Here is a 21,745-nt window from a genome sequence, read left to right as displayed (position 1 = left end):
CGGGACAAATATGAATAAAACGCTTAAAGTGAGATGACACCATAGCGACTGAAATCGAGTTAGTTTTTTTATTATGATATGAAAGCTTTGCAAGATAGTCAGTGAAAAAAAAAGTTTTCCAAATGAATCAGTAGATAGTAGATTTGCTGACTTTCAGCATTTTTTGCCAAGTTCTTCTTATCTTTTGCCAAGAGATTATGAAAGCTATAGTCTTGAAGATAAATGTGCACATGACGTTTCTGTTTAATACAGTCTTCCATCTCATGGCCAACCAGCTACGTTTTAAGTTTATAATCTCTTTGTTCATAGTTGGTTGTCAGTGCCAGACCTTGATCTCACCGCCCCAGTCACAAGTAGCCACAGTCGTAGGTAAGACGGGATGCTGAGACACACAAAGGCAGGGCTGGCTATGGGCACGGAGGGTGTGAAGCATATGAGCTGTGTGATAATCATAGAAGTGAGCGGAGCCAGTGGAGCTCCCTGAGGCCAGGATAGTTCCATCCAGAGAAAAGCCACACTTTATTGCATATCCCTCCACCTAGAACAAAAAACATGTTACAATCCATTTATAGCGGCTCAGAGGAGATTTTAGAGAACTAATCAGAATCGTGTTGGCTCAACCTTCAGAACAAAAAGCAATTGTTACAGGGAAATCAAAGAACAGCTCTCATCCTCCTTTACCTGCCTACATTTAATGTCACAAATAACTGGGGAAAGTCCCAGGGGAGGACAAATCTACAGACAGAGTGCAGGCCCCCTGATGGTGTCTGCATACTGTTGATTTATACCTACAAACACTGCAGAGGCAACTCTTGATTTGTGTAGACAGTTTAAGTGTAGTCTTGACTGACAAAGGATTACAGAAGGAAGCAGAATAACACTCTAACCTTTTAATGTTTAAGTTGGGCTCATCTTCTTACTTAGTGATTTTCTTGTTTAAATTTTGAATGAAATGCAAGTCTGTATCCACACCAACCCACTTTAGGTCGTCACTTTGCATAAAGAACCCCCAGAAATATAAATCTCATCAGGTGCCGTGGAATAAACAGAAAGCATTCGCAGCGCTAGATGTGTTCCACAGTTTTTCATGTTAAACCCTTGTTGAAATGCGACGAACAATAATACCCCACAGTAACAATCAATTGACTTTACCATAGGTGGACTCCAGTGAAGTTGTAGAAAAATCTGACAGATAATCAGTGGACACGGAACCCACCTGAGCTCAATTTTTGTTTTCATGTACATGTTATATTTTTATTTGTGGCGATCGTGGCTCAAGAGTTGGGAGTTCGCCTTGTAATCGGAAGGTTGCCGGTTCGAGCCCCGGCTCGGACAGTCTCGGTCGTTGTGTCCTTGGGCAAGACACTTCACCCGTTGCCTACTGGTGGTGGTCAGAGGGCCCGGTGGCGCCAGTGTTCGGCAGCCTCGCCTCTGTCAGTGCGCCCCAGGGTGGCTGTGGCTACAATGTAGCTTGCCATCACCAGTGTGTGAATGTGTGTGTGAATGGGTGGATGACAGGTTGTGTAAAGCGCTTTGGGGTCCTTAGGGACTAGAAAAGCGCTATACAAATACAGGCCATTTACCATTTATTTTTTTTAAATATGCAATAATTTCAAGCAATTATTTTTCACTTTGACATTATGGGGTAATTGTAGAATTTTGAGGTGAATATGAATTTAATCCAATCTGGAAATAGGCTAAATGTTGAAGAACTATCTGGAAGCACCATATTCCGCTTTTATGCATTACCGATCCCTGCTAAGTTGCCTTAGTTTTCAGTCATTATACTTTATTTAGCTTGAGTCCCTACTTCTAGTTTATTGTCCTTCCTTCCTTTGTCCTAACTTTCTTTCTTTATGCTTATGTCCTACAGTGTTCCCTTGTTTAGTTTGAATCCTGTATTCATGTTCAGCAGGCATTTTAGGGCTGTTGATTTGCTGCGATAGCTCCGTTTCTTTCGTGTCACTTTTTGGACTTCACTTCCACTCTGTCCGATTGGCTTGATTACTTTCACCTGTCTCTCATTTCCCTCCTGTTTCCAATCCCCAAATAGTCCTTGTTCTATAAATAGTCCTGTCTCTGCCCCGTGTTTTTGTGAGATCCTGCTGTTGTTTTCTGCATTGGATGATTCCTAGACCCCTGCTTTGTGTATTTTTTTTGGTCAATTTTGGACTTTGTGTTTTAAGCTGAATAAAAGCTCATTACTTCTTCATCTAAACTTTACTGTAATACAACTGGTTATTTCTTATGGCACAAAGCCCAGACTCAAGTGTGCATATTTTTACATAACAAGTGGTTTCAAATTATAGACTGCACCTGTGGAAAATAATGGGTTACTACAGTTCATGCTCATTGTATTAAACTTCTTGTTAGAGTATGTAATGCTTCTGTTAAGACTGCATTAAAACCTTGTCATCAATGATGTAGTAGCACAACTGGCTCACAATCCATCAAAATTCACAGGCTATTGGCTGTAAAACAACAAACGTGAGCTTAACCTTGTGCACCATTTGGGTGAAGACCCATTAAGTGATCATTGTGTCCTACCAATATGGTAGGAGGAGCAGAAAAATTATAGATATGTCTGTGTTTTAGTCATCATAGCAACTAATTAGCAACTGGCTAATTACCAATGCTTTCAGAAATATAATCACAATAACGCAAAGGTTATTATAAGGTAATTATAAGAAACATCTGTCTTATTGGTCTTTTCTGCCACGTTGTTTCTTTTTTGTTGATTTTTAGCGCTGTACCAGAAAGAGAAAAGCAAAAATGGACCTGGAATGTGCGATACCCATTTGTTTCCTGTCAATTATTGTAAACAACAGTCCAAATGCCACACTAGCAGTGCTGCATTTTTCAGTGATATTTCAAATGTGCTGCCATATGCTGCTCCTGTTGCCTCCCTCAGTGGAACTGTTGTATTGTATTTGGTGGGTTTGTTTTTTTGGGAGGAAACACTGCTATGAATCTTGGTAAAGACAATGAAGCATGTAGGTTGCAATTAAAGCTGTGTGGGGTGGGATGTTGCTGAAGTTGTATTTCTGTGTGTGTGTGTGTCTGTGTACATCTGACTGCAGTGCTATTCAGTATGGATTACGCCTGCGTAACCCCCAGTCGATACTGACCTTGTGTCCTTCGAACCGCCGCCTTTTGTTCATTCTATACGGCTGCTGGGAGGAGAACACTGCTATGTAGTTCCCATTGGTCTGGGCAACAAAGGAGTCTTCCAGCGGGTGGAGAGCCAGGCCCGGGCACGTGTAACGCTCCTGGTGGCCAAATGAAAAGAAGAATGAGAAGGGAAATTAATTCACTATTTGACCTTTTCTTGTTACTACTTATAGTGAAGTCAGCTCCATGTTAACTAGTGTATTAATGATAAAAAAAAAGCTTGTACAATGGTATAAAGGTTTATGATCAATCCACTGTGTATATGTAGTAATATTTTTTATTTTGACCATCATTTTCAATCTATTCCGATGAGTAAAGAGAATATACACTCAAAACTGTTCAGAATTATCCTGTTATCCTGTATAAAAAAGCAGAAAGGTTATTAAACAATTATTAAACAATTTTTTTAACTTAATTTAACTGTTAAAATAAAAATGAGTCTCTTAAGATTATAAATTTAATTTCATATACCAGCCAAACCTCATGTAATTAGACCTACTTTTTTTTCTTTAGATATCTTACATGGTAGATTTGGTTGGAGACTTTGGCTGTGGTCTCATAGTCCCAGGCAATGAGGGTGCGGTCTGCAGAGTCTCTGCTCACGCAGTCAGAGCTTGTTATAAAAGTCACACCGCCTCTCAGAAAGACTATGTCCAAGGTCTGCTGGATGCCGGCTTGGTAAACTTTCACCACCTGGTAACACACATACATATACACGGATGACCCGTAGAAGCACTCAGCCAAGAAGAGAAATAAACAGGGGAGAGGAACATCTAGACCTCTGTCATTAAGGGGGAAAGGCAAGATAACAGCTCCACGTGTCCTTGAGCTGTAAAGACTTGCTGTCAAATGATGACAGAGTGCCCAGCGATGGAGAACATATATGTTGTGGTTTCAATCTGCAATAAAGCACACCCTGAAGTATCAATTTATTGATGATTAATAAAAATTTTTAAAAAGCTACACAGTGGATGGCTACCGGCTCCTCTGCACTGAGAATTTAACCTTTAACCCTTTACCTGCTGCTTAAAGCATCCTCTAACTTTATATTTGGCTATATATATATATATATATATATATATATATATATATATATTTTTTTTTTTTTTTTTTTTTTTTTTAATTTTTTTTTTATTATAGCATATGTGTATGAGCTAGATAGGGATATGAATTAATTAGCATTTGCTTCCTCCTGCTCATTTTTAAATGGGAAATAGTCAACTTTTTTTCCAATGTGATATATTATTTGGCACTTTTATGTTCAAAATAAAGATTTAATTGGCTGATTGAGTGGCCTGTAACATAATGTGGCAGATCAGTCTCACAAATCCTTCCTGCTTCTTGAATCCATTTGGATATCAGCAAAATTATGACATAGGTGGCTGACTTGAATTTTTTATCCAATATGGGTAATTTGATCCTGAATGGAACAGCTAACGGTTAAGAGTCACAGGCAGCCATAACCATACAGCCTTAACAACATATTTTCTAAGGATTGCTCTCTGTCCGCAACTCATACTAACACCTGCTAGCAGAAACATCTTCAGTGCATTAAGTCTAACCATGCAGGGGAACGATTCAGTTCGCCAAGTGAACATTCATGTGAGCATTCACATTCTGAAGAAGTGAATAGGATTATCATATAAAACAGTCCATTAAGCTTAATAGCAATATTAGGTTGCAGCTTCACAGGAATAATTTATGCAGCCAGGATTAAATTAAAATTTGCTTTGAACAATTAGTGATATAACCTGCATTCTCCCTATGCATGCTGAAGCATTATCTAGAGGGTCATTGCACAAAGTGAAATATAGACTCGTATGTTTGTACTCATGTGAAACCGAGCGTGTAGCAGCGTTGAACAAAGAGGATGTGTTTGAACTGTATTCATTTAGATTTCTGAAGGTAAAAAACCCCACAGAAAATTAAAATGATAAATCTACTGTAAGGAGGGTAATAAATTTGACCTTGCAGCTGCGAGAGTCCCACGCCTTGACTGCTGAACTGTAACCTCCACACAGGAAAACCTCCGGGTTGCTGGGATGCACGGCCGCACACATCACCTTAAACTCGTTGTCCACTTTCACTGTTGGCTGCCCTACAAAAGAAAAAAAAGACTGATTTTAAAAAGACATGACAGAAATCTTGTGTTTGTGTATGTGTGTGTATGTTTACTATGAATACTTTACAACATCATGCTGCTAATTTGTGAATGCAGAAGTGTCAGGTTTGTCAAGATTGATTATAAACTACATTTCTTTAACTGAATTAATCATTATAGTTATTGTTATATTGTTATTTTTCTACTTTACTGTTCTTTACTGCGTCCACATTTATAAATGTCAAGATCAGCACTTCAACTAAAAACTGAAAATTGCTGAATTATTGCTTAATTGATTCATTATCATTAAAATGTCACAGACATAAAGATCCACTGATAAACTGAGAAGATGGCTGGACGATTAATCACTAATCATTAATCTGGTATCAAAAACACACATAAATAAAGGCTCAACAATAAATCTGAGTAAATACAGACTATTTACTTTCTGCTTGATTGTCCCAAAACAAGCAAAAAATAAAGAGACTATATGAATTAAGGTAAATGGCAGGAATTTTCTTTCTCAGCTGTCAAAGCCAAACTAAACACAGCCAGCATACATTTTAGCTGCATTACCCCACACATGCAACATTTCCAGATACTTCTCTTTGGTTTATTAATTGAGCACATTTTGGGGATCCAGTTTCAGTTCCATTGACACATGCATTACATTTGTGAGCATTAAACTCTGCGTGTAATGTAGGGCCAGGGGAATGATGGAAGAGTAAAGGAAAGAAAAGATTTCCAGGCAGGGACAAGTTTAATACGAACTCACACAAGAGCGTGGAGAGTGTGTTCCCTAATTCTCCTTAACCAAGAATCTTCCTGTTACCACTGCTTAACAAAAATGTATTATGGTCAGAACTGCCCAATTATGATAATGCATTTTTCAGAAAATGTTTTCGATTTCTGTTACTTTATAATGGGATCCTAAAGATTTCAGTTGCTTTCATGATATAAATGTAACACACAGATTTAGTAAAAATAAATGACAACTACAATCAAAGACTGATTAAAGAAACATTCTAAATAAATGAGAATAAATGCAGAAATTGAAGATGATAAGCTTGGTGGTTGTGGAAATCCTATAAGCCTTCCTCATCACTTCACACTGTCAAAAGTTACACATGCTATGTATGTACTTTAATTTTAGATATGCTTGCTGCCACATGTAAATACTTGTACAGATGTGTAGAGTTCATATATTTTAAAATTAAAGATGGACTAAGCCAACAAGATGTCCCCCATTGATTAGTGGATTCCTGGTTTGAAGGCTCCAGATCTGGTTTTTGCATTGAAACCTAGTGTCACGAGCAGGAGCCTTTTTTCAATCACAGGGTAGGCATGCCTAAATTATACCCTGCTCTATAGTTTACTCTGAATTAGAACCTAACTTACAACATGAACATCATGTTGCATTAAGCAAGACTTAAAATTACCAATTGAGACCATAAACTCAAGTTTTTTACTAAGATCATAAATCTAGTGAGCAGTGGGATCATTTTCTCACAAACTTCCATAAAGTCAGATTACTTCTGTTAACTACTCACCATTAGAAAGAATCCACCTTCAAGGCTTTTCTATATTGTTTACATCTAGACATGGAGACTTAGTCTGTCTTTTATATACAGCCTGTTTATAAAGAAAGTTGTTTACAGTGTATCCTTCCACTGTGTCTAGACTCTGTCCATGTGACCTGAATATTGTGAATGTAGCATCATTTCTGTCTGCTGAAGAGCAGTGCTAATCCTCAGGATAGCACACTTTTTTGTTGTTGTAAATATCAAATGTAAATAAGTGTGCTGTACCATGCAAGCTGTTTATTTCTTGCAGCACTGTTTGCTCATTTTCAGCCAACCTGCACTCTTGTGTTCAGTACAAAATCTTGCTAGTTTCTACCGATCGAAAATATTGCAAAAGTGCACAACTTTCCTAAGTGATAGTTTTATCTCTCTATTTCCAGACAGCGGCATTGTACACATGAGTTTCTGAGAGGATTTAAGCATCACTCGAGACAAAAAGATAAAACTGACAAAGATGTGATGTGGAGAAAAGAAACCAGAGTATAAAGTACTGTTTTGGCTAGAGGCTGCTTTATCTCAGTCAATTAAAAAATGTCATACTTAAACATAAAACAAAAACACCGAAGGGCTATAATATAATTAAGCCTGACAGGGTGCAACCAAAAATTAGTTTCCTGGGAAAACGATGAAACAAGACTATGAGCCAGCAACTCTGTCAAAGGCTATGCAAAGTGGAGCACCTCAGGGCTCAATGGCTTCTCATTAATTCATCGAACAAACAACAAAGGCCACATCTAAAACAGTCTTAGACAGTTAGCCCACAACAAAAACATACTTCATTATAGACTTGTTCCACAATATTCCCACCAAGACTTTTTAGAAGTGGGGAATGATTCACAGCTAATAAACTGCACCAAAAATGGACCTTCTCTCCTTTTAATGGGGGACTAGTTCACTCACTCACGACTGCACTGGTCTGATCCAAAGTTTTAACAGGCAGTTTCATCAGGCTCATACTTCCTGCTTAATTGGCTTACCAACAGCGATATTCAGAAGATCTGTCATCGAGATTTAAACTCGTGTTTAGCAAGACAATGAGAAAACATTCTCCTCATCATGTTTTAATTAAGCAAGATTAATTAGCTGGCATGCGAGAGGAGATACGTGAGGACAGCAGTGATCTGTCCCTCCCTCACAATAGTTTATTCTGTTGAAAGAACTGTGATTGTGCTGTAGTGCTGACAAACAGTGGATGACTTGGAGCAGAGGACATTAGGGATGACTGGGATAGCAGGGATGAGCCCTTCAGAGCAGAGAGTAGCAGCGAGTCTGCCTCATTATGGGTGCTGTCTTTGCACTTGCGCAGAGGTTAGGAAACACATTATTCAGTCTGACACGCCACATCCGAAAAAATGCTTTGGATGTAGACTTAATAAGCGGTATTTTTGACTGTTTTATTTTTATATTTTTCATTTCAACCATGCCCTAGGACTTGATAGAAAAGGTAGCAAAATCCTTAAATAACTGTGCATGATTTATTAATTTAATCCTAATTTTAAAAAATTAATGTACTTCCTTCAACACTGCATAGTAGCTTTCATTAACCAAGACGGCTTTAAGCTAAAGTGAGCCACTGCTTAGTTAATCATTGTGACGTAGTACTGGAAGTAATGACAAAAACAAAACTTAAACCTAGTGTTTAAATGAAAGTAGGAAAAACTGTTCTCACAAATTTCATGTCATAGCTGACATACTATGCTTACTCTCTGCACCACCTTTTTTCTACCTACACTGCTTTTCAGGTCAAAATAATCCTTATTTTTCTTAATGGGCCTTGAAACAGCTTGAAACAATCTTTCCCTTGATATTTTAACTCTGGATATGTTTCTGTGATCTTGTTTTTAATGAATACTATGTCTTTGCTTTATCCTCTCTTTTTTAGCTGTCAGGTTATGTTGGTGACAAGTTAAATGACTAAACGCTGTAGGTCAAAGCAAATCATCTCGAATAGCAGGAAAGAAGCTCAATAATAGAAAGAAATGAAGTATTGAGCAACTGCAAAATACTGCACACTGAATTGCTGGGAATGCTCCCCTCTCCGTGTTGGCTGCTTTTGAATGCCATCACCACGGAAGCTCATACAAAGCCTCCAAGTCCTTCACTTTTCTTGACTAGTGCATGGGCGTTAATGTAAGTTAGAAATGCTGTGATGTGGGCTTTATCCTTTGTCTTTTGAAGGAAAGCTCTTTTGTTTTATTTTCTTTGGGGGGGGGGGGGGGAGACTATATAAAGCCTGTGTTGACCTAGTAGGTTGCTACTCTAAAATGAAGCTTTCAAAGTAGGTCAAAATACTGGTGGCATTTAGAGGAAATAATACTGCGGATGTGTGCTTTTGCATTCGTTGCCTCTTGGTGTGCAACGCTTGAGGCTCCTGTGATTATACAGTAATATGGTGGTGGTTAATTCTTGGTACGTGCAAATGAAGTCTAATGAACTGAATATGTTGAAGAAAATATTCCAGTGGAATAAAAATGTGTGAAAGAATGCTGAAAGATCTTTTTTTATACTGTAATATTGCAAAAGCCTCTCTATTTATTTATATATGATGAAAGAAATAAGAGCACTGACTACAAAATCTGACTTTTTGTTAACCCGTGTGCAAGCTACTACTTCGTCCCTTTCTTTCCTTATTTATGAAAATGTGCATTTATTCATTGATCTAACTTTTTCAAATGTACCCAGCGTGACAGTGTGGGTTACATGGATTGCATGGCCGGAGAAGAAATTTCAGCATCTAAGCTGTGTTTTGAAAACCAGAAAGATTTTCTGTTGCATGACCCCCAGACTCCAATCCCCAGTGTGACTCAATAATTTAGTTTTGCACTATTGGCCTTGTAATTCAGTCTGGAACAAAAAAAAAAAAGCCTGCCCGTGGCACTAATGTGAAACTCCATCTCACAACCAACCTATTACTGAAGCTTTCACCTGGGTTTATCAAATAAGGTAATGCAAACCTAAACTGAGCTGGAAGTCACTACAAGAGACAACTATTGTGTATTATTGCTTTTCTCTGATCTAATTTTGTTTCTTTTTTCTTGCATGAAATGACACATCAACTTGTGGGAGAATGTAAATAGGTGAACATATTTTACATCACCGTCATCAGACGATCAGCTTTTCTGAAGACGGTCGTTAGAGTGTGTAAAAAAAGCTGGGGCTTCACACTAATGCCATCCATACTTAATTAATTTATTCCACTATTCAGCCTCTCTGACTTTAAAAAGTCCTCTTTATCTTACATTCCTCTCCTCAGTTTCTCTTTTAGCATTATGCCACTTAACCTACTCGCCTTCCCTATATCGTTTTCACCCCAAGCTATTGCTATTCAGCTGTGACAGCTTCCCTTGGACCGCTGGGAGTGGGTATAAGGTTCTACAAATTAAACTGGACACAGAAACAACTGCAAAGGTTTGCAAGGAAAAATGGGTCCACATACTATTCTGAACACACAGGCATAGGAAATTACTTTTCTTCGCAAACATAATGATTAGTGCAGCACTGAGGGTAGATATGCAGTGGTGAAATGATGAGTCAGATGTCCATGAAGACTCTCGCTGTTTATTCAAGGACGAGTATACCTCTGCAAAGAGAGCTCAATTGAACACAAAAGCTCCAACTGCTTTTCCTGTTACAGCTAAGAGGATCTGCATTACCGTGAAGAGCATAAAGATCACATTTATCATGATTAGAGTCTGCCATCACAAACACTCAAGCTTTCTGAGTATCCCATCATCCAGTCTAGTATTGATATATAGGCTGCATGAATGGTGAGGGGGGTGCTGGTAGAATAACTAAGCTAAAACCTCGGTGAGTTGTGAGTGCCATATATTTCAGAAAAGCATTTGATGTGAAGAGAACTCAAACCCCATGCATGTTGGAATCTGTTTAACATATTATGAGGGAAATTATGCATGTAGCTTATTCCATGTGCTCTTTTCACTGCAAGAATATGATTTTCTTTAAAGTGTTCGTGACTTGGTCTGAGCTCCACCACATCTGTAGTGCAGAAACTGGTCTGGAATTCCCAACTCCCACATTAATATTCAGCTAAATTGAATTTTCTTCATCACACGCTGCAATAGAAATGCAGCCTTATTGCGCTCTCATGCAGATCTTCATCCTTAAAATATAAATTTTAAGGATGAAGATCAATCAAGCTATTGGCTGCATATGACCAAAAGCATTTGTTTGTTTATGGTTTTGGTTAGAGACGATCCCGTATAACAGGGCTGCCCAATCCCAGTCCTCGAGAGCTACTATCCTGCAGCTTTTAGATGCATCCCTACTCCAACACAGCTGAATCAAATGGTTTGATTACCTCTTCAGCATGCCATCATGTTTGGCAAAGGCCTGATAACAAGCCATTCATTTGATTCAGGTGTGTGGGAACAAGGATGCATCTAAAAGCTGCAGGACGGTAACTCTCGAGGACCGGGATTGGGCACCCCTGCCGTATAAGGTCATGGTAGCTGCTCCTGTGGTGATGTATCCATTATTGATCCACTTCCTGGAGCTGTCTGTGTGTTTAATGGGCTGCCCAAGCTATTATCCGTAGGCTTTATTGACAGTATTGACAGACAAGCTTAGAGGGGAAGTGAAAACGGCAGCAAGTCATCATTTGCCATGTGTTGACCCTAGCGATGCAGATGCCATGGGGGCTTCAAAGAAATTTTCTCTCTCTCTCTGTTCAGATACAAGGAATTTGAGAACATTCATGGTAACTATTCTTATTGCTCAATAAGCAGTCTTACTGTGGCAGACTGTATATATGACTTACTATCATCTTTACTGCCATGCTTGTATTGATAGATAAAAAGATAGACAGATAGACTTCTATTTTAGATTTTCATTTGAGACATCTGCCTCCCACCTGAATGAAACAGTCTACAGGCATTCAATATACACTCACGTCTACTTTATTACCCATATGGAAAAGAAATAGTAAAAACTTATATGTGATCACTCATGAAAGTGGCCACTTTCATGAGTAAATCATATAAGGCTTACATGATTTACTCATGAAAGTGGCCACTTTCGCATTACTTTCATATATTGTTTTAGTAAGTATCCAAAACATACAAGTTTCATTATATAATTTTTCAAGGGATCTTATATCTGTTTTCACTCTTATATGCTTTTCATACAAGTTTCACACAAGACAGATACAAACTTTATAAGATTTATATATATATCTTTTCCATATGGGTAGGTAAACTTTGCTGAACTGCATGAATTCTTCATGGCATAGATTGAGCAAGGTGCTGGAAACAGTCCTCAGGGATTTTGGTTCATCCTGACAAGATAGTGTCAAACTGCTGACATATCCATGATGTGAATCTCCCATTCCACCACATAACAAAGGTGCTCTGTTGGATTGAGATCAGGCGACCACGGAGGCTATTTGAGTACAATGACCTTGCAGTTACGCTCAAGAAAATAGTTTCCGATGATTTGAGCTTTGTGACATGGCACAATATCATTATCAGAAAATGGGTACACTGTGATCACAAGTACTCAGGCAGACTGTGGCGCCTAACTGATGTTCAATTACTACAAAGTGGCTCAAAGTGCAAAAAAATCACAAAGCAGTTTGGCCATTCTCATCTGAACTCTGGCATCAACAAAGCATTTTCAACCTGCGGCTTACTGGTTATTTTCTTTTTGGATCATTCTCTGTAACCTGTAGAGATGGCTGTGTGGGAGAATCTCAGTAGATCAGCCATTTCTAAAATGCTCAGAGCAGCATGATGTTCAATTTAGATTTCAGCATGTCATCTTGCTGTTTACATGCTTAAATGCACTGCAATGTAATTTGCTGATTATGTATTTTGTTAAAGACCATTGAACAGGTATACCAGAGAATGTAGTGGCCAGAGAATGTAGTCCCACTGTAGATTTTTAGGCTGATTTGCAGGAAACTAACTAAAGTAAATGTATTATTCTTGCAAATTATTCACAACTTTGTTAGTAATATGTATCACTTCTACTATACCATAGCACTCAAGTCCGATGGATGCATCGCAACTTAAGGGTTAGTGTCTTGCCCAAGGCATGCAGATGGCGCAGCCAGGGATCGAACCACCAACCACCAGCCAAATTCTGTGTTCAAGTTCCAAATGTGTAACTTAATGAGCTGACATGAATTGGAGTGCCTAAATCCAAGTGGATTTTGGTACACCACAATAGTTATCAGCAGCACTAACCAACATGTAGTTGCATTTCTGAGGGTGTGCAGGTCAGGTTATGTTGTAGAGTTCAGAGGGGTTTGTGGTTACGTCTAAGTTATGACGTAGATTTCCCGCTAAAGCATAAATTGGGCATTAAAACAAAATACCTGCTATTTTATTTTGATATTAAAAGGCAAGAAAGCAGCATTTCTTGGCTGTGCTTGGAGACATCTTTGCAGAGACATTTGCTCGAGGAATTCAGATTTCAAAGGTTGTCCCTGAAATGAGTCACGACTATAGAGAGAGAGTCAGAGACAGAGAGAGAAGTAGCTCTGCAATTCATACAATGAGCTCATAACAGATTCTGGAGGCTCAAGGCAATTTAAATTTACTCCACACATAAATTACTACACTGACTTTAAATCAGAGTTTGAGAAACAATAAATGTGCATGAAGTGAAATTGCATAGGCGTTTTGTTGTCCCACAACATCAGCAACGTGGTTGGAGAAAAATATCTAATCAAACAAAGGTTCATACTTCAAGCCAATTAAGTAAATGTAATATACACACCACAGTCGTTCTGCCTGTGTATGGGAACATCCAAAATTATATCTCGTGTTGAGTTTGGTTCAGGGGAAAAATCACAGTGATATACTTGAAAAAGTAAAGCCAGTGGTTTGTTATTTGACATTTGGTTCTTCAGAACTACAGAAAGAAATGCTGCTGCTGCTCACCCGTCTCCACATCAGTGATCACAGTCGTGTTGTCAAATGAGCCAGTGAGAAAGTGTCGCCCGCAGGGGGTCCAACAGGCGTTGCGCACAGCTCCCGAATGGCAGGTGTAAACCCTGAGGCATCGCCCGCTCTCTGCTGCATCCCACACCTGCCAGACATGGGCACATCAATTCACGCCAAACTCACAAACTTATCCAGACTGCAGTCTTTTTTGTTGTTTTTTCACTGACTGTGCACAAGATTAAGACATTCCAGGAATAAAGACTCAAAGGCCAAGAACTGACTGCATGAATTTCTAAGAGTTCAAAATCCATAATCAGTAGGTTGTGCTTGGTCTTAAGGGGTTGTTTTAAATGATCACATATATACAGATACACAAAAGAACCCTGGATCTTTTACGCGATCTGATGACATAAAGAACAAGGAAATACATCAGAGGTTTTGGCATGCAGTGCTTTCCCTCCACATCAAAGAGATGGAAGCCTAGGTCATTGGATCAAATTGATATTCAAAGAAAAGTTTATACAAATATTCAGTTAACTTCCTGTCAGTGTATCATTCTAGAGCGGTTTAGCTCAGTTATGAAATTCAAAACCAAGCTATGTATTATGTGACAATAAAATCTATTAGTTAAGTTTAATAGTAATAATAATGTGGAAGTCAAATACTTGAATGCCATCACTACCACGAAGGGGGAAATGTGCACATATACTGTAAAGCTATAAAAAAAACTATTGAATATCAAATAAGTCAAATGCTTTGGAAGTATCACTGCACTCTGGAAAAGGATATTCATACAGAAGACAACTTTATTTGTTTTCATTTTTTGGGCCCCCAAGTGAAGGTGAAAAATTTTATTACTGTTATTGAAAATGATAAAATAAGCCAAAAGTTGTTTTTTTACTTTTCTTTTTTATGTGTGTGTGTGTATATATATAACAAATATTAAATAAGTATGGAACTGTGAGCGCATAACTACAAATGGATACATGGAATACATGTAGCATGGGTTTATGGTATATGTACATCAATGCTCAAGTGTTTCTTTTTTCTTTTTTAACTGACTGTACTTGTTTGACTTTTGTCTGAATTGGACGAAGCTTTAAAGCAGCTTGATGAAAATCAAAAGCAGCAGGTTTGGACAAATTTTACAAACCTAAAATATTCTGTGTGTGCCTGTGCTGTGTCCTTTGGAACTCAAACTCTTTTTCTGTGTGAAGTCTCCGCAAACCTGAGAAAGATTTAATATAGGCCACTTTCACCTCTCTTCCATTGTAATGAAATGAAATGATCAGCTGGAAAAACTAGGAAAAACATCCATAGAAATTGGGTCTGTCTGTAGGATTTTAAGGGAGAAACAGCCTTTCTAATGAATTAATCAAACTAATTACCTCTGAGTGGGCCTATAAATCAATTCCCACTGGGCTGTAATGGCTTTAATGCGTTGGTATTCTCAGAGTTTACTCTGATAAAAAACAGAGCAGGAGAGAAAAGCTCCCAGCTGCCTCCTGTTTGTCATGGTGGTCATGACTACACACCGTGACACCTTGCGGGTTTGAAATACGATATCATGGTGAAAATGTGGCGTGTAAATAAAGGAGGTGGTAATTACCCACACTGCTCAAGTGATGTCTTCAGTCAAAGTGATGGCTTTCAAAAAGTTCACTTGGCAAAATCACTATTATAAAATGTCTTTCATAAAAGGTCCAGTAGGATTTTCTCCTAGACATGCTGAAAGAAAAAAGGTTCTCATTGAAGCCCAGCTTGAAATCCAGTGGGTGGTCTGGACTGGTGCCCACTGAGGTGATGAAGTATTTTTTGGGCTCCTAAGCACTGCCAGGGCCACAGAGGAAATTTTAAGATCTATGGAGCACTGCAGATCCCTTTGTGCTTCTCTCTGTGTTTCATTATTAAATACGACTCTTCTATGCAGCACATGAAACACAGTAAAAAGTAGTGTACCACAGCTCCCACAGGACACAAAGAAGACAGATGGACAGAGAAGAGCGACATCTGAATCCAGCAGACAGAAGTCTGACAAACAGAATGCTAGAGATGCCTCCAGGGTGGGGGGAAAAGTAGCACAGAGAGAGAGAAACAGAGGCATGTTTTTAATTGAAATAAACTAAATATAAGATAAGATAAGATAAGATAACCTTTATTAGTCCCACACGTGGGAAATTTGTTTTGTCACAGCAGGAAGTGGACAGTGCAAAAGTTATGACGCAAAAATTAGAATACAATAAGAATAAATACAGTACACAGCTGTACAGAATAGAATAAAATAATATACTATATACAGTAGAATAAAATAGAATAAAAATATACAATAAGATAAAAATAGAATACGAATGCTATATACAACTGAGTAAAAATACAACGATGCCAGAAAAGATTATTGCACTTAGTGTTATTGCACATGTGTGGATGTGTGTGTTTGTTCAGTTAAAGTCTTTGTTGTGGAGTCTGACAGCAGTGGGGAGGAAAGACCTGCGAAATCTCTCCGTCCCACACCGTGGGTGCCGCAGTCTCCCACTGAAGGAGCTGCTCAGTGCTGTCACAGTCTGCTGCATGGGGTGGGAGACGTTGTCCAACAGGGATGACAGCTTAGCCGCCATATGGACATGATGCATCTGTTAGGAATTACTCCCATTCACTGTACAACACTATAAGCCTATTTTCTGAATGATCTTCCACTTAAGGAAACACTGCCATCTGAAGGTAGCATGGAAATCTAAGAGAAAAGCAACTGATAACAATATAAACTGACCAAAAAGCTGAAGAGTATTAAACCAAACATACTTCTACATAACAAGTCTGACAAAGGGCCACAGCTTCAGCTCTGTGAATGACAGCAGCGATGATATACAGCATAACAAAACAATTCATTGCACACAGTTGCATTAATCCAATACCGAGCGAGACTTGTGCATCACTGAAAACGAGTGCTTGTTTATTTGCATCCCCTTTAATTTCACCGGCCACTTAACAGACATGCAGAGCGGATCCCTGCAAATGACTCATTGGGGTAATCTGCTTCCTAAATGACTCTTGGTAATTAAAACTAAATTGGTATTCGTGTTATCAACATAAAACGGCTGCTTTACACCTGCTGTAGCCATGGTGACATCAGCTCCAAACCGGCTGGGATAATAATAATAATAATAGTCTGACAGACAGGACTGAACAACACAAGTCAGGAACCAAAAGCATGTCAGTGAAGGAACTTGAGTACAGAGAGGTGAATGTTAGGATTTCATTCATTATGTCCTTCCTCTGAATTAAACCAGACTAGTAAACAATAGCTGTGGTCAAAGTGCTGAAAGCCATAAAAGACTATAAAAGATAAATAATAATGTGCAATAAGAAAATAGAAACTGCATGAACAACGTGTCTTTTTCAACAGTTTTCCTGTTACTTTCAACACCAGGACACCCCAGGGAGCGTTACTGTTTCTCTGGCAGTTAACACTTCCCAAATAAAAAAAGCAGGTTCTTCTAATCTGAAGTTGTCTGTAGACAAAATACACCATTTTTTGTTTGGCAGTATGTACTGTGCCCTGCTGTGATCTGCTACACCCCCGTCCCCTAATACACTTGCACTACTTTATAGGTTGATTTCATATACTTGTGTTTTGTGCTGTGTTGTGTGTTGTTGGGTGTGTTTTGTGAGCATACCAACAAATTCCTATTAATTGTGTTGTTAAAAGGTTTACAGTAAATTGGAACTTAATGTCACTCTGAGCTAACTTAAAATGAAATCTCAATATTATATCTTAAATACACATTTGATCATGTTGCCACTGATTGTGTAAACAGTGGTTTCACTTGCATTTCGAGTTGAATTTGCCAAAAAAAAAGACAACACACAGTAAACAAAGATACAGATTAATCACACTAATCAATTTTGTATAATTGTGATTACTTTTTTTTGGTTTTCTATATATGTTTTGATTAGATTTTTTAAATATGATAATCGTAAAGTGGAACTCTGGAAAGGTTACAGCCCTAAACCGAATGATTACCAGATCAATCGATGAACTCCTGACAACTACTTTCTTTACTGATCAATTGAAATCTTAAGTACAGAATATTCAATTAAATATGTAATAAGCGGTGAAATAATCAGTACCATCTTGTAGTTATCTCAAACTACAGATACTTTTACCAAATAAAAAACATTTCTTTGAAGATTGACTGATTCATAGATTTTTGCAGAACTTTGTGAAATTCAGACGATTTGGTTTTATATGGAGCAGTGGAGCTCTGCACCATCACCACCACATCACACCAACTGCTTTGGAAAAGACCTGAATCTTAATCCATCAATCTGTATATTACAGAAGTGGTTACACAGGATACAGTTAGATAGCCACAGAGTTACTATATTTGTATCAGTTGCATTGAAAAAATATAAAACATCTAAATATAAAATAACCCTATTTTTAAATGGGAGTAATGGAAGCTCCGGTTTTGTTGCTATGCAAAATTGAATTTCCTATTAGAATTTTTTTAAGTACAGATATTGACTTTTTTATTGATCATTCTTCTTTTCACTGAGTTTTTAAAATTATATTAAATGTAATGTAATTTAATTTAATATAATTCAAATATTTTTGGGAAAAAGATTTTTCTTCTCTACATAGAAAAATCAAATTACTATAAAAAAAATAATTATCCTGGAAGTACCTGAATTTGTCAACAAATCTAATATAATGAAATACTTATTTCATTTCATTGTCTGATGCTGAAATTCCACATTTCAAAATGCTGTCACAGTCCTCGACGATAAGTATGAGAACTTCTTCTATTTACTGGTTTCACAGAAAACGCCTGGTTAGACAGCCTGAGAGAAGAAGAGATAATCCATGCATACAAACAAACGGGTCTTCTCCTCCCTTCCTCTGCTAGTCTCCACCATCTGTTCCAAACAACCCTTTCCAGGTGCCAGAAGAGGTGGCTACCATACCGCTGCACTTGTAAGATTATGCAAATATAGTCATTCATATTTAAATCGTTAATTATTCAAAATCCTCACAGGATATTGGGGCAGTATTTGATTTTATGATGGGACAGACATATTTAGTCGATAGCAGGCAGTTAGCTGCATTGCTTGACCTTTACAACAGGGAAATGATGGAGTGTTTTCCTGGTGTGAACCAGAGAAAAGGAGAGGGAGGTAGAATACAAACAGTGAGATAAATCGGGAAGGAGAGACAGGGCCCATGGGCCCTGACATATATTCAACACACAGTGACAGATATGATTCTAAAGAAAGTGGTACATTGTATATTTATAAATTGAGGCAGCAGGACAGACACTGTATCTCTTCCAATTACACTACATGTCAGGTAAGCAAGTATCGTCTTAGCGCTCGCAGCTTCAGCTTGCATGCTGGGTAAGTTCTGCTGTAGAGGTATGGACACAGTACCCTCGTGGCAGATTAAACAACTGTTTTTGGATGAGTGATATATATCCACATGAAAGCTGAAACCTGTCAACATAGCATTTTTCTCCACTGGGCCAACAGACCAGCAGATCAGACTTTTTATGGTGCCCACAAACAAAAGCCAATTATTGATTCACTTATATACTGCTAGCTGAATGTATAAGCATATCGCATAATGTATTAGTAGATTTGTGTCTTCAGATTATAAATTCATATCAGAAAAAAATATATAACCAAAGCCTGAATTAGCACTTGCATGCCGCAGGTTTTGTTGCTTCAAAGAGAGATGGTGGATGGCTGCCACAGCTCCCCTGACAAATTTAAATATCAGTTTATCTGCATAAATTTTAGCTTCTTCTTAATGCAGCTGTGGTTAGGAGCAGGTCACCTTTCTCACATGTAAGCTATCCGCACAGATTGTGATCTTTACTGCCTCTTTAATGTGATCATATTGATGGTAAGAAAAAAACGCTCGTCAGTGAGGGTCCATTTCAGCCAGTTCACAGGTAAATCAATTGGTGGAAACAACATTACTGGTCCAAATGTGTCAGCAGCTAGCCAATCAACTTGACCGACATACTTTTTTAATGGCCCCAGGCTGCAGGGTTATTTGTTATGTTGAACCCTGCATAGTTTCTACGTTTCAATGTTTATGAAGCAGTTAGCTATAACTGGACCTGGAGCATCCCAAGAGTAAATAGCATATTTTATTCTATTTCTACTGAAATTCTATTCTGTTACAGAAAGATAAGTGGGGAAATATAATGATTAATTTAATTGTATGAGACAGTTTAAATAAAAGAAAACAACACATCAGGTCTACATTATTTAAAGCATAGCACTACTGATGTATTTCCACAGCTTCACTATTGTACATCATTTATAAAACAAATGTAGCTTTCTTTACCTTGAAAGTCTTGTCTATGGAGGCAGACAGCAACAGATGGCTGACATGGGGCAAAGGACACCACTGCACTGTGTTGACTGGGCCCTGGTGGCCTCCCAGGCTCATCAGAAGCCTCCTGGGTATCCCTGTCATGCTGGGCGTTTGAGCAAGATATGGCTTCAGTCTTGCTGACACATCTGAGAGAATCTGACTTTCTCTGGCCTGATTCCCTAGGACTTGCTCTGCTGGGTGCTTTAGCTCCACTCCTTCTGAAGTGGCAAGTCTCTTCCTCTTAGGGATATACGGTCTGACACCAGATGGGACAGTTTGCTGTCTTTTTGCCAAGTTTGCAGCATTGCCTAAACTTTGTGGCATGCATGGAAGAGCCTGCGGGGATGCCATCTCCCTCTGACTATCAGGCAAATTCAAAGATGTTTCAGTATTTCTAAAATCTGCTGCACCTCCACATCTTCTTTTCGAGTTAGTAAAGCTCTGTGGCTGGGAGTGAGGATGGAGTGAAGACCTGCTTGTTTCTGCCATATTTTGTTGATATTCCCACACTGTCTGGTCAGACACAAATCTTCCAGGGTAAGGTATAACCTTGACAATATTAGTGTCTTGGTTTTCTTCTGTTTGAGCAGAATCTGTTGCTCCTTCTACTCTCTGATCCAGCGAGTCATCCTCTGACTCTGAATCTTCATAGTCCACTAATGAAGACATCTTCACATGAAAATCTGAAAACAGAGAGGCATGAGTTGTTTCATTAGAGGCCCGACGGTGACATCTAGTGGCTACATGTACTCCTGCAACTAAAGGTGGTAAACATGCTTGTCACTCTTTAAAGGTTTAAACCTGCAGCTTTTGGTTTTAAAATAATTTAACCTGGAATTTTAACAACAAATCTTAACATTTGTTTTGCTTTACCGACTATTTCTAAAATAATACCCCAGAGACCAGCTAAAGATACTAGGGGTAAACTATTCATGTAAACACGTTGCTGACCATTTTATTAATAACAAAAACGGACATGAAGCGATGTTTTGGGAGATTCGGAATCATATGCGATGCTTTTTTAAAAGCTAGCTGTTAGCATTACGTGTTAATTAACGGTGATTACACACTTGGATTGTCCAAAACAGAGACAGCAAAAGGCAGGTTTGTCAACTTCCCACCTTAGGATAGCGTACAGTTACGGTCACGGCCACGCATGTATAATTAGCATGAATGCTAATTGGAGGTATTTGACGTAAGAATTTTGGATTAATAACATCTCTATGACAAGCACTGGTCGTACCTTCCACCAAGTATAGCAAAAGTAGCTAACTATGGTCGTTTGCCTCTATGTTTGAAAACTTAACAGAGACTATAAACACAGAAAGCTACCATTTAATTGTTGTTTGTATTCTTAATTATTGTACCTGTACTCTGCAGAAATAATCACATTTTCCGGCACAGAGCATGAATACAGTCATGCTTTAGGTTCAGCATCCCGCAAAACAATTCGAGTAAATGTAGCATTTCAGCATAAAAGTACTGTTACCGTTTGCCAATTGAAATAACACGCTCACTTAAATTAAAAGCTCTTATTTTGAAAAAGCCGGATCTGAAGCGACTCCCTCTGTCTTCCGACGTATTATATTTCTGTACATTTAGT

The 21,745-nt window shown here is 38.3% G+C and overlaps 1 protein-coding gene across 1 annotated transcript; it reads right to left on the bottom strand.

Moving 5' to 3' along the window:
* Positions 1 to 54: 54 nt before the first annotated feature.
* Positions 55 to 21,665, bottom strand: wdr25 (WD repeat domain 25). Its single transcript, XM_080870886.1, has 7 exons — positions 21,510 to 21,665; positions 20,113 to 20,825; positions 13,758 to 13,905; positions 5,139 to 5,269; positions 3,694 to 3,864; positions 3,129 to 3,269; positions 55 to 538 (listed from the first exon to the last, which is right to left on the bottom strand). Exons 2-7 carry the CDS (start codon positions 20,809 to 20,811, stop codon positions 317 to 319), a joined length of 1,512 nt encoding a protein of 503 aa, XP_080727012.1. The 5' UTR covers positions 20,812 to 20,825; positions 21,510 to 21,665; the 3' UTR covers positions 55 to 316.
* Positions 21,666 to 21,745: the final 80 nt, after the last annotated feature.

Source organism: Rhamphochromis sp. 'chilingali' (assembly GCF_963969265.1).
Source record: "Rhamphochromis sp. 'chilingali' genome assembly, chromosome: 21".
Lineage (NCBI taxonomy): Eukaryota > Metazoa > Chordata > Actinopteri > Cichliformes > Cichlidae > Rhamphochromis > Rhamphochromis sp. 'chilingali'.
Note: the sequence above shows the minus strand (reverse complement) of the source record. Positions and strands in the feature narration are given on the sequence as shown.